The sequence below is a fragment of the Poromitra crassiceps genome, assembly GCF_964638095.1.
Source record: "Poromitra crassiceps genome assembly, chromosome: 13".
Taxonomy (NCBI): domain Eukaryota; kingdom Metazoa; phylum Chordata; class Actinopteri; order Beryciformes; family Melamphaidae; genus Poromitra; species Poromitra crassiceps.
Window position 1 is genome coordinate 34,469,496 of NC_139644.1, and position 13,497 is coordinate 34,482,992.

The 13,497-nt window shown below is 44.4% G+C and overlaps 1 protein-coding gene across 1 annotated transcript in view; it reads left to right on the forward strand.

Annotated features, from left to right (window-relative positions):
- Nucleotides 1-13,497, forward strand: part of mei1 (meiotic double-stranded break formation protein 1) — a gene marked incomplete at both ends in the record, with an annotated part of 103,967 nt that overhangs the window by 84,693 nt on the left and 5,777 nt on the right. Inside the window, 2 exons of the mRNA XM_083650048.1 lie at nucleotides 1,335-1,466; nucleotides 11,151-11,269. Of these exons, the coding sequence (XP_083506174.1) occupies nucleotides 1,335-1,466; nucleotides 11,151-11,269 (251 nt within the window). The remainder of the gene's footprint in view (nucleotides 1-1,334; nucleotides 1,467-11,150; nucleotides 11,270-13,497) is intronic.

Below are 13,497 nucleotides of genomic sequence, written 5' to 3' on the forward strand. Positions count from 1 at the left end.
TTTATTATCTCAGTGCTTTGCCTGTTATTCTTTCATTTAATAAACTGTCTAAAATGTATCTGAACTCAAACATGGATTTATTTGAACGCGTCACAGTAAGAGCCTACTCAGCCTCTGTAGCAGACTTTTTTGATAGTAGTCGCTACAATCTCATTGTTGGTTCCAGGGTTCTGTCAGTGTCTTTCATGTCATGTGGTGTTGCATGCTACTCTCTCTCATAGCGTCCTCCAAAACAGTCGTAGTCCTTAGCTGTGCTAATGTCCAATGCGCAGGTCTTCTCAGTGTTCACACACACACACGACCGCTCCACATGTGTTTCAAACAGTGATATCATCCAGGCAGCTGTCTCGACTCACAGCAGTTGCACCATCTTGGCTCATACCATCTCTATTGTCTTTGGTGGACGCCATTTTATAGATCAGGTCACCTTTACCCCAAAATAGGAAGTCAGTACTTTTCCCTAGAGCTCACTACAGTTCACTTGAATACATATCATCTTAAAAAGTACTAAAACTACATGGGAAAGATGTCTTCTAAAATGTAAGGAAATGATCTCTGATTAATATACCACTCATAATTTATTGTCTGAAGGACGTAGTGTAACACGCTTTACTCCTAATAACCTGACCTGTATTTAATACATTGACTCGTCTGATTTGACAGGTTATGATTCAAGATAGCCACATAAGTAATGGCTTTACTAACAAGGAATATGCAGTGCAGCGGTCACATCAGTAGTAGAAGACGGAGCAGTACAGAAAAACAATGTGAAATTATAAAGTGCAAATAAAAAGTCCTTCAAAGTGACATATGGGGGGGGGGGTAGGATAGTGTCCATGGGGGGACCTCAGCCCATTATTATTACGTCAAAGCATTTCATTTGAATTCTGAGATAAAACGCTCTATAAAAGCCAAAGTATGTTTGTAACGTTTTTTGATCTACTTTACTAGAGCAAAGGGGCAGCGGGCACAGAGCTGTTTACTGTGTGGGGGTGTGGGGCTTTAGTCTTTCTTACCCTCAGGTGTAGATCAACTACAGATAATGAACTTCTTTTTAAAATGCAAAATGTGAAATGATTGGTTGCCTTATCAGTACCGGCCATGACAAGCAGGTCATTATTGATTATCCCTATCGGGCAGAAAAACATCCTTATTGTGCATCCCTACATCTCTCTTTATCTCTCTGGATCCGTGTCACGTGTGCATGTTTGTGTGTCTGCATGCGTGCATGTTTTGCATGCCTTTGTGTGTATATATATGTGTGTAATAAACTATATATGTGTGTGTGTGTGTGTGTGTGTGTGTGTGTGTGTGTGTGTGTGTGTGGTTTGCAGCTGGTGCGGCAGGGCAGCACGGCGGTGCGGTGGGAGCCTGATCTGCTGCAGGTGATGGAGGCGGTGGAGAGGAGGGGGGTGAAGGAGCTCAGCGAGGAGGCAGCACATGCCCTCAGGCTGCTCCTCACACAGGTACAGCTCAGCATGATGTGCACGCACGCACGCGCACACACACACACACACACACGCACATGCGCACACACACACACACACGCACGCACACACACACACACACACACGCGCGCGCGCGCACACACGCACACACACACACGCACACACACACGCACATGCACACGCACACACACACACACACACACACACGCACACGCACGCACACACACACACACACACACACACCTGCCCTCAAAGTATCTGCCATGCATGGGTAGAAATGCGTGCACACAAGCTGAGAGTAAAGATTGGTTTCTTGTACAGAAACAAGTCCTGTTTTTCTGCCTTCAGTAGGAGGACCATTGTGCAATCGACAATAATGTTTTATTGCTTTTATTGCTTTTTTTTTTATATGCTTTTTGACTATGGTGTTGTCTTGTGTGTGCCTGCTTCACCCACTACGTTGAGGCCTCTTGATGCAGTATTGCATAGTGCTCTGTGGTTTATTACTGCTGATGGGTTTCTCACTCATCATTGTGTGTCTTGTAGGAAAAAGTGGGTTGGCCCTCCTCCCTCGCCATTCCAAGAAAGAAACATTTGGCCATATCTTACATACCTCATTGTACCTGAGGCAATGTGATGCAGCAGGACAACCTTGTGGGTGTTGTTTTTGACATTGCACATTAAAATAAATCAATCGAATCAATGTGTCGCCAGCCGCTTCTTTTCACCTGACAGCGAGGAGTCTCACTGGCAGGACGTAACGTGTGGGAGGATCACGCTATTCCCCCCAGTTCGTCTCCCCCCCGAACAGGCTCCCCGGCACTAGTGCAGCGACAACGACAGATACCCTCAATCCGGCTTCCCGCCCGTAGACACAGACGATTGTGCCTGTATGAACACCCGACCAAGCTGGAGGTAACACGGGGGCTCGAACGTGCGACCCCCGTGTTGGTAGGCAGGGAATCTACCGCTGCACTACCCGGACGCCGGATTTTAGAATTTTTTATATAACTAGAAATACTCATTTCGCGCTTCGCGTGCTCTAGGTCACATGCTCATTTCTAGCAGTGCATGCACAGTTGGAGCAAATTGGGCGCCGTGCGCGGAACCCCTCTGCCTTATTATAGGAGTGAGATTGTTGTCTTTCATGTTTGGCCAGACCACTGCTACTGTCTTCTGTGTTTTTTTTTTATGTGTTGTATTCAGGGTGTCTTTGAGCCACTTGTTTCCTTGAAAAAGAGAGCTTGCTCTCAATGGCCCCTCCTCCCTGGGTAAATAAAGGTTCAACAAAAATTTTACATGCATCCCTACACACGCGCCACTCTTCATGCCGGCTCTTCTTCTTCTGTGGTGTTTTATGGCAGTTGGAATCCTTTATGTTGCATTACTGCCTCCTTCTGGATTTATCCATCCACTGTTTCCCTAGATTCTGTCCCTGTGTCCTATGCGCTGGCTCTCGGGGGGCTTACAGTACTTAAGGAGAGCAACTGGGACAACATGCACACACACACACACACACACTTGCACACGCACACACACACACACATGATGCTGTATACACTGAGACCATGTGGATTCATACACCAATATAAATTCACCCACCAATATCTGCACTCGTGAACAAAAATGATTCAAATTCAAAATTCAGTATCAGTGAGGCTGAAGCTGTGCTCACATCACAGTTAGGCCAGCGAAACACAGACAGCAGGCACAAAAGCAGGAAGGGGAAGTCGAGGGCCGTGGTACTTTATGCAAATAAAATCAGTGTTTTGCACAGCAGTACTGCAGCCGCAAAACCACAGTTAACAATGGTAGGCTCAGTGTGGCACTGCATAATCCTTCACATAATATCATGTCTAGCAGAAGTTTGACAAGCAGACTTCACAGTTTGTCAGCTTGGTGTTTTCAGATATATGAGCGCGCTTTTAATTATGTTTGATTTGAGAAGCACAAAATAATTGGGCAGTAATCCCCGAGAGAGTCTGCTTCACTGTAGGGCTGCACACTTTGTGCACACTTATCATTTATATTTGGATTCTAGTCAATCAGCGATATTGAAACCATTTAATTGAGAACACCCACTGGAGATAAAAACAGGCAAGATGTTGAGCCAAGTTCCACACCATCAACTGAATGTCTTCTCAGGATGTTTAATGACAGCGACTGATGTTGGGAAAGATCAGAGATGGGAAGTCACTAACAAAGTACAAATACTTTGTTACTGTACTTAAATAGGATTTTCAGGTATCTGTACTTTACTATTTATTTTTAAGTGGCGCAACCGCTATATATTAATTAAGTATGTAATATATAATAAGTGACTTTGTGTGTAGTCACCTGGAAGTGATGTCACTCGGGCTCCCACAGCACTACACCCCTGGTCATCAGGCAGTTGTGATGTAGTCACCTAAGAAGTCACTCGGGCAGTTGTGTGTGTGTGCGTGTGTGTGTGTGTTGTGGAACGGATTTGCATTTGCTCAGCTGTGATTTATTCGAGCAACTGTGATCTTATCTTAGTCAATCTGTGACGGAAGTGATGTCAGTCGGGCAGTTGTGTGTGTCTGTGTGTGTGTGTGTGTGTGTGTGTGTGTGTGCGCTAAATGCATTTGCAATTTTTGCAAAAACTGTGATGTCACCCAAGATTTGGGTCTGGATTTGGGTCTGGATCGAGGCAGCAAGGAAGAGAGGGTGTGTGTGTGAATTGATGTCACACAACTGGAAATGGTGTCACGCCAACCCGATCTCCAAAAAATTGTAAAATAGCAACGTTTGTGGACCAACCCCTCCCCCTACTCTAATCCTAACCCTAAAATCTCAGAACGTTACTATTTCACAATTTTCGAGCCGAAATTGTAAAATAGCAACGTTGGTCCAAAACGTTGGTATTATACAATTTTCTGTGAGACTGTGTTGGTCACGCAATTGCTCGACTGTGACGTCATCAAGCAGTTGTGATGTCATCAGTGATGTCACTCGAGCAATTGTCTTCTTCTTTCTTAGTTCAAATTGGTTAAGTGGTGTCTGTCTGTCTGCACCGCTTACTTCATTCAGCACCTGGGTGTGATTTTTCTGACAAATGTTTACTTTCACTTTCTACATTTTAACACAACATCTGTACTTTCTACTCCTAACCTTTTCAAAACAGGCTAGTTACTTTAGTTTTAATGCATGACCATTGTGCATGACACATGACAGACAAAAATGATGTAACGTCTGTGTCTCTCGTCATCTCGTCGTTTTTTATGGAAAAACCATATTACATCAATTATTAATCAAAGTACTGTATATATAGTTTTCTTAAAACATGTTAGAGGGGATCTTCTAAGTTTAATAGTCTTCGAGCAGTTGTAAGATGCGTGTGGGTGATGTGAGTCTGGGTTGACCTCCCCCCCTTTTATAATGGATGGATCTTTGTAAAAACAAACAGGGTATGCACAGCCAAAACAAGACGCGGAGTCTAAATAAAGGCGTGGCCGATGTCACAAATCACTGATGATGTCACAGACAGTGATGAGGTCATAAATCACTAGATGGACAGTTCTAAAATGCTGAGCCTGGTGGCCAGATCACTAGCAGTGATGTCATAAATCACTGATGATGTCAACAGACTAATTATTATTAAAAATCAAGTATTTTCTACACATCTTGAAACATGACTTTAGGGGGTCTTTATGTAAAGAATGTGTGTACTTTTCCCATCTCTGGTAAAGATGTGAACGTCTGGACGGTGTGACTGTGGCTTGGGGAAGGTGTTTGATCCACCACATCTCCCCCACGGGGACCCTGTGATAAAACAAAGAACGAGGGTGGGTTGGAGGGGCACGCCAGAACGAGAACAAGTAGGCTCCCAGTTGAAATGGAATGCAGTATTATAATGATCATTGATTATTATAGCGGATTAGCATTTAGCATCTTGTTCAGTCAATATCCAGTTGTTGGCCAAATCACAGTAAAGAACCTCAACGGCCATATGGTATTTTATACAACCATGTCTGTCTGAAAAGGTGATTTCAACACAAGTGACATAACTAGAAAGATGGTTAACTACTTCCTTCTTGGTATTATGGTTAACTTTCCAACCAACGTGTAAAGGGTAGCTCAGTTTGCTTCACAGCGTCATAATGTATTCTACAGAATCAGAGGTGTGACAGAATGATGGCACACACTGTACTACTGGTTAGGCTCTTTTGTGTGGATGTGCCGGTGCACGCGCACGTCTGAGTGTGTGAGCGGGGCGCACATCTCCGTGTAGACGCATGTGTGTGTGTGTTTATGTGTGTAGGCGTCTGTGTGTTTGTGAAGACTGGGAGGCAGGGTTCAATGTGACAGACAGAATGCTCTTAACAGTCTCAAGACAGTACTGAGTTTCCCCTTCTGTCATCTCTACTGCTCCAACCTGTCACACACACACACACACACACACACACACACACACACACACACACACACACACTAACGCTGAACTTGAGAGGTTTTGTGGATCTGCCCCTGGACTGAAATGAAATCTGGGTTTGTGAGGAAGCTCTCTCTGTGCTCATTTGTCATGAGTGATCTGGTATCATACTGCCTTCCCTCTACTTGCCCAAGGGTCCTGCCATAGCTGTCAACCGAGTGTGTGTGTGTGTGTGTGTGTGTGTGTGTGTGTGTGTGTGTGTGTGTGTGTGTGTGTGTGTGTTTGCAGCTTTAGCCTGTGGGTATTTGCTATCTCACCCTGCCTCTCTCTGCATGCACTTGTCTTCTGGACTGTACTGTGTGACTCAGTGGCCAGCGTGAAGGCCCGCTCATATGTACAACGATAACGATAAGAGATCTATAACTATTAAAAACATTGAAATAATTCCAAGTAGGTCTGCAAACTAACGATTATTTCATTGTCGATTAATCTGTCGATCGTTTTCTCGGTTAATCCGTTTAGTTGTTTGTTTGGTATAAAATGACAGAAAATGGTGAGAAATGTTGATTTGGTGTTTCCCAAAGCTCAAGATATATATCTCATTTTGTCCACACCCAAAACCTATTCAGTTTACGGTCATAGGCGACTAAAGAAGCCAGAAAATATACACATTTAAGAAGCTTAATTTTTTTCTTCTTAAAAAATTACTCAAGCCGATTAATTGGTTATCAAATTAGTTGCCGATTAGTTGACAACTAATCGCTGAATCGTTGCAGCTCTACTTCTAAGTGAATAGAACATCCTTAATGATAACTATAACTATATTTTTGGCGCTATTTCAAAGCGATTCTTGGAATCCTGTCAGATGAGAGTTGGTTTTAGCCTCCTGAGTCCCGACCCCATTAGCTGCATTGGATTTTTGATTTCTCTTTGCTATTTGGGATTACTTCGGAAAACTAAGTAATAATAAATTAAAATTTAAAATTAAGTAGAAAATAGTTAAAAATTATGCGATCACTGGTGCAATCTTTCCGTTTAGCACAATAAAGTCACCAACTTGTAATGAAGTATTTATTTTGATTCTTTATTTGAATGCCTATCATGGCTGTGCAAAAATAAAATGTCTGCAGAAAAACATCCTCCAGCGCAGAGAGGTCGGTCGCCTGTTATCCGATATAGCAATTTTTCAGCTGCTGTCAGATCAACATGCCCTGGAAACACACAAAAAACACGTAAAAATATGTATGATATATAGTATTTATATTTATAATGTATATTTATTGTCCATATTTATAATTTATACCACACCCAATAACTATTTAGACTCTTGTAAACTGTTATAGTGTCTTCCCAATGTTTTCTCACTTACATCTTCACCCCAGAAAACGGAAAGATTAACCCACTGTCCTCGCACAAGTGCTTCAACTTAAGCAACACTGTACTTTGTTACTAATGCAATTATTTTTTTCAAAACTGCATCCTTTACAAACTTCCTAAGCATCAACAAGTTTCATCCATAAAATTTGATCCGGTTTATTACCTTGGCCACGTTTGTCTCGGGGAGTGCTGGTAGAAGGATTTGGTTGATATGCTGGCCATCTTGTATTGACAGGAAGTAGATGTTTCTTCTTCTACTACGACAAAAGTGTAGATTAGGTGTCTCCAAGTGAGGACAAGAGGTCTGAGTTCAGCAGAATTAAGTATCATAGTGTAGAAACGGCAAAATGTGATGTCCTCGCAGGAACCCCGGGGGACTCAGGAGGAGATTAGAGGAGATTGTGTTTTCATGGTCCTGCTTGCAGACTTCTTATAATGTCCCCAGACTAAAGTCTGTCACCTATTGTTCTGTTTCTATTTCTTTTGTACTTTTCTACTTGGCCCCTAGTTTCCTCAAGTCTGACCTCTCGTTCACTCGCTGTTTCTTTCTTTTCTCTGAGCTCTCAGCCCACTCACTCGATCTCACTCACCCCTCTCCTCCTCCTCTCTCACCCCTCTCTCCTCCTCACTCACTGCGCTCTCATCCCTCTCTCCTCCTCACCCCTCTCTCCTCCTCTCTCACCCCTCTCTCCTGCGCTCTCATCCCTCTCTCCTCCTCACCCCTCTCTCCTCCTCACCCCTCTCTCCTCCTCTCTCACCCCTCTCTCCTCCTCACTCACCCCTCTCTCCTCCTCACTCACCCCTCTCTCCTCCTCTCTCACCCCTCTCTCCTCCTCTCTCACCCCTCTCTCCTCCTCACTCACCCCTCTCTCCTCCTCTCTCACCCCTCTCTCCTCCTCTCTCACCCCTCTCTCCTCCTCTCTCACCCCTCTCTCCTCCTCACTCACCCCTCTCTCCTCCTCTCTCACCCCTCTCTCCTCCTCACTCACCCCTCTCTCCTCTCTCACCCCTCTCTCCTGCTCACTCACCCCTCTCTCCTCCTCACTCACCCCTCTCTCCTCACTCACCCCTCTCTCCTCTCTCACCCCTCTGTCCTGCTCACTCACCCCTCTCTCCTCCTCACTCACCCCTCTCTCCTCCTCCCTCACCCCTCTCTCCTCTCTCACCCCTCTCTCCTCCCTCACCCCTCTGTCCTGCTCACTCACCCCTCTCTCCTCCTCCCTCACCCCTCTCTCCTCTCTCACCCCTCTCTCCTCCCTCACCCCTCTGTCCTGCTCACTCACCCCTCTCTCCTCCTCCCTCACCCCTCTCTCCCCTCTCTCCTCTCTCACCCCTCTCTCCTCCTCACTCACCCCTCTCTCCTCCTCACTCACCCCTCTCTCCTCCTCCCTCACCCCTCTCTCCTCTCTCACCCCTCTCACCCCTCTCTCCTCCTCTCTCACCCCTCTCTCCTCCTCACTCACCCCTCTCCTCCTCATTCACCCCTCTCTCCTCCTCTCTCACCCTCTCTCACCCCTCTCTCCTCCTCCCTCACCCCTCTCTCCTCCTCCCTCACCCCTCTCTCCTCCTCTCTCACCCCTCTCCTCCTCCCTCTCTCCTCCTCTCTCACCCCTCTCTCCTCCTCTCTCACCCCTCTCTCCTCCTCTCTCACCCCTCTCTCCTCCTCACTCACCCCTCTCTCCTCCTCACTCACCCCTCTCTCCTCCTCTCTCACCCCTCTCTCCTCCTTTGCTCTTTTCAATTACTCTTGTGTTAGAACTCACTTAGAACTCACTTTATTATGCCTTCCAGGGCCAGGTGATGGGAACTGTTGCCAAATACTTTTTTGAGTATAACTGACTTGTTCTTTTCCAGGAAACTAGTTTTGAGGTGGACGGATCATTATTTTTTTTTATTTTTTTTACCAAGCATCTTTCTTTAGTAGTATTTTTTATGCTGTTTTTTCTGATTGTTCTCCCATTTTTCTCCCCAATTGTGCTTGGCCAATTCCCCTGGTCGTTGCTCCACCCCTTCTGCCGATCTGGGGAGAGCCATAGACTAGCACATGCTTCCTCCGATGCGTGTGCAGTCACCAGCTGCTTATTTTCACCTGACAGTGAGGACTTTCACTGGCAGGACGTAGCACGGGGCAGGATCACCCTATTCACCTCAGTTTCCCCCCCCCCCCCCCCCCCCCTCATACCCCACCAGCTTCCTACACCACAGACACAGCCGGTACCGCTACAGGTAATTGAACCCGAGTCTCGTGGTGGTAGGCAAGTGCTGTGACTGTACCTCTACAGTACCCAGATGCCCCCGAGTCTGTGTTACAGTATGTTCTCTGGACTGTTGGTACGGCCATCTTGGTGTCAACTCAAAGGGTAGTGTGGCTCAGCATGTACATTGTGGGAGTGCATCTGAGCAGTTAGCTCCTCATGAACTAATGTGAAGAGAAACCTTTGTTCTCAGCATGTGCGTCCCAACTGGGACTGTTCATTGTTAGTGAAATCACCACAGCCTTATTACCACTTTCAAAAGGATCTTTTCTCTTGACTCTCTACAAGTATATTCAATTCCTCATTGCTGCCTGTCTGAGGAAGTTTATGCACTTTTGCTTGTTAAAGTGTACATGTATTGTGTAGCTATTACTGTGGTCTTTGTACGCATTTTTATCTACTGTATGTGACTTTGTGACAGCTGCAATAAATAGTGGTTCTCTCTCGCTTTCTTTTCTAGCACTCAGCAGCTCCCAGGTGTGACTGTACGAGTCCTCCAGGCTGTTACAGTAAATAAGACTCTTAGACAACGTGTCTGGTTATTAAGTGGCTGTCTGGTTGTGGTAAAAAAAAAAAAATGCTTTCTGTGCTTTTCTGAAAATGCAATCGGCCACTCTGGGACAAATAAAACCTCGTCTTTCACTGTTCACCGTTTGGTCACCCCTCTGCTTTCTTCTCATCCCCCGTCCTCACTGCTTCTCAACGTTAGCGCTTTAGTGCTACTTCATCTCAGTTCATGAAGCGTTATGCTCTCTCACTGTGCTTTATGAAGCTTTACGCTCTCTCACTGTGCTTTATGAAGCTTTATGCTCTCTCACTGTGCTTTATGAAGCTTTATGCTCTCTCATTGTGCTTTATGAAGCTTTACGCTCTCTCACTGTGCTTTATGAAGCTTTATGCTCTCTCACTGTGCTTTATGAAGCTTTACGCTCTCTCACTGTGCTTTATGAAGCTTTATGCTCTCTCACTGTGCTTTATGAAGCTTTACGCTCTCTCACTGTGCTTTATGAAGCTTTACGCTCTCTCACTGTGCTTTATGAAGCTTTATGCTCTCTCACTGTGCTTTATGAAGCTTTATGCTCTCTCATTGTGCTTTATGAAGCGTTATGCTCTCTCACTGTGCTTTATGAAGCTTTATGCTCTCTCATTGTGCTTTATGAAGCTTTATGCTCTCTCACTGTGATTTATGAAGCTTTATGCTCTCTCACTGTGCTTTATGAAGCTTTATGCTCTCTCACTGTGCTTTATGAAGCTTTCTGCTCTCTCACTGTGCTTTATGAAGCTTTATGCTCTCTCATTGTGCTTTATGAAGCTTTATGCTCTCTCACTGTGCTTTATGAAGCTTTATGCTCTCTCACTGTGCTTTATGAAGCTTTATGCTCTCTCATTGTGCTTTATGAAGCTTTATGCTCTCTCACTGCTTTATGAAGCTTTATGCTCTCTCACTGTGCTTTATGAAGCTTTATGCTCTCTCACTGTGCTTTATGAAGCTTTATGCTCTCTCTCACTGTGCTTTATGAAGCTTTATGCTCTCTCACTGTGCTTTATGAAGCTTTATGCTCTCTCACTGTGCTTTATGAAGCTTTATGCTCTCTCACTGCTTTTTTTCCTCCTTCCAGGGATTTGCTGAGAACAAAAACAGGCAAAAACTCTCCGTCTTCTCTTTTGTTCACGCAGCTCCAGAGCGGCGTCCTGCAGCCGGCGCCCACGGAGCAGCAGAGACGGAGGCTGAGGAGCGTGATGGAGTCTCTGGGTCCTCCTCCGCCCCTCGGCCATGGCCTGCCCAGCAACATCCTGTATCCTTCAGCAGAACACACTCATATACTGTACACCCCTCTAAACTGCACAAAACACACACAGCCTTTCATTAGGGCCGGGTATCGTTTAAAAAAGTACAATACTGTACCAGTACCCTTCAAGTGATACCGATACCAATATTTAATTACAATACCAGTACCCTTCAAGTGATACCGATACCAATATTTTTAAAACGGCAGCAGTCGGATGGCATTTGTTGCACCGGCGTGTCGTGGCTACTTCTCTTGCCAGATTTGACTCAATTGGACTGTGGGTTCATGTTTGCTACTCTGGTCCTTCTGATTCCTGTGTGTGTGGATATATATTGGACTGCACTTTTGATTTTTGTTGTGATTTAGTCTTTCTGTATTTTTTTGTCTTCTGACTATTGATGTGACTGCTACGCTGCATGCTTACACACACACACACACACACACACACACACACACACGCGCGCACACACTGCTTACGCCTTTAACACATTTTTGAGAGTAGGCTATATCTCGTCTGACAAGTGTTTTCTGAAAATTCTCTCTCTCTCTCTCTCTCTCCACACACACATGAAAGATACTGGTATTTCAACATTTTTTATTGATTCTCTCTGGCAATTGATTGAATCTCTGTGTCATGCATTCCACTTAATCTCTTTGGGCGTGTGTTGTATGATACAGACTTGTTATATATTTCTGTCTGAAGCAATACTTCAAGGCGGTACATCTGTCATGCTGATTGACTCGCTCGCACACAGACTCATTCATTCTTTCACCCACCCACATACATACAGTACACACTTTCTGTCTCACCCTTTCTCCCTCCTCTTGCTCTCACCCCTTTTCTGTCTCTCTCTTGCACACTCATTCTCTCTCTCTCTCTCACACACACACACACACACACACCTACCTCCTGGCTTACTCTGCCTTAACCCATGTCTTCAGGCGTGTGGGAGACTTGTCCATCTTTCTGTGTGACTTAACACTGAAAGCAGGCGGATATTCTGGAAGAGCAACAGATGTATTATAGAGATTATTTGGTTCCTAACTTCTCAGTTATTATTTTGTTTTATGAATGTGATTCCTATTGACTAGTATTGATTGATTGATTCCTATTTACTTAGTATGGTGTCCTACATTCTGTTCCTAAAGGCACTTGTTACTACCTGCATTTCTTTCATTGTAACCTAGCTCTTGAAGCTATTTATTTGTTCACTGAATAATTCAGCATATTATACCGTCTTCACACGCAGTGATACATCAAAATGAAATAAATAAAAGATGGTCAAACTATGACCTTGAGTCAGTGGTCATCATAACTCCTAACTTAATAAACTTATTAAAAAAATTAAAATCAAGAAAAACCTGTTCTGAGCTAACTTGCATCAATTTGACACTGTTATACTGTGATAATGCTGTGATATGATACATAGAAAATATTCCAGGGGTTCTTCTCACAGTCCCCAAACAGACACACATCACATCAGGCCACAGACCCCCATGTGAGGGGATTTTGCTTCAGGACCACTGTATGGGACAACTGCTGTTGATTCAGTATTGAAAAGTATAACAGTGTATATGGAGAGATAACAGTGGTGCAAGTGAAACCTTGTCATTAGAATAGCCTCATTAGAACAGTCATTTTCTACATTGTCTAATCATCTAGTAAATTAAATTATAGTACAATTAAAATAAGTCTCGCTTTGCTTGTACTGCCTCCAGGACCCCTGGGGGTTCACACCCCACACTGAGAACCACTCATATTTAGGCTACTATAAATTGATCAGATGAACACGTGATGTCTGGATAAACTCATCTGCAAATGAAAAGATGGGAAACCTGTATGGCTTTACTCTCCATTAAAGTGTGGTGTGTGTGTATCATGGTGTGTGTTTGTGTGTGTGTGTGTGTGCGTGTGCGTGTGTAAATAACACCATTCTTCAAAGGCTCTCAACATGGGGTCCGGGGACCACCTGGGGTCCTTCAGGGTGTCTGCAGCAAATTTATGAATTTTTAAATGTCACCATAATTTCATTTTCAATCAGTTAAGGCACTTAGAGGAGTGGTTCTCAAACTTTTTCAAGGACCTCTAAACACAATAGTGATTTTGTTTTGTTATTATGGTAGGTTATTTAATGGTACAAGGGCAAGTCTGTTCCATTTCAATCACCTGCTCCTGGGCTGAGGGGAAGTGAATGTACGTGGGAATACTAAGAAAACAGGGCCCTAGATTTGCT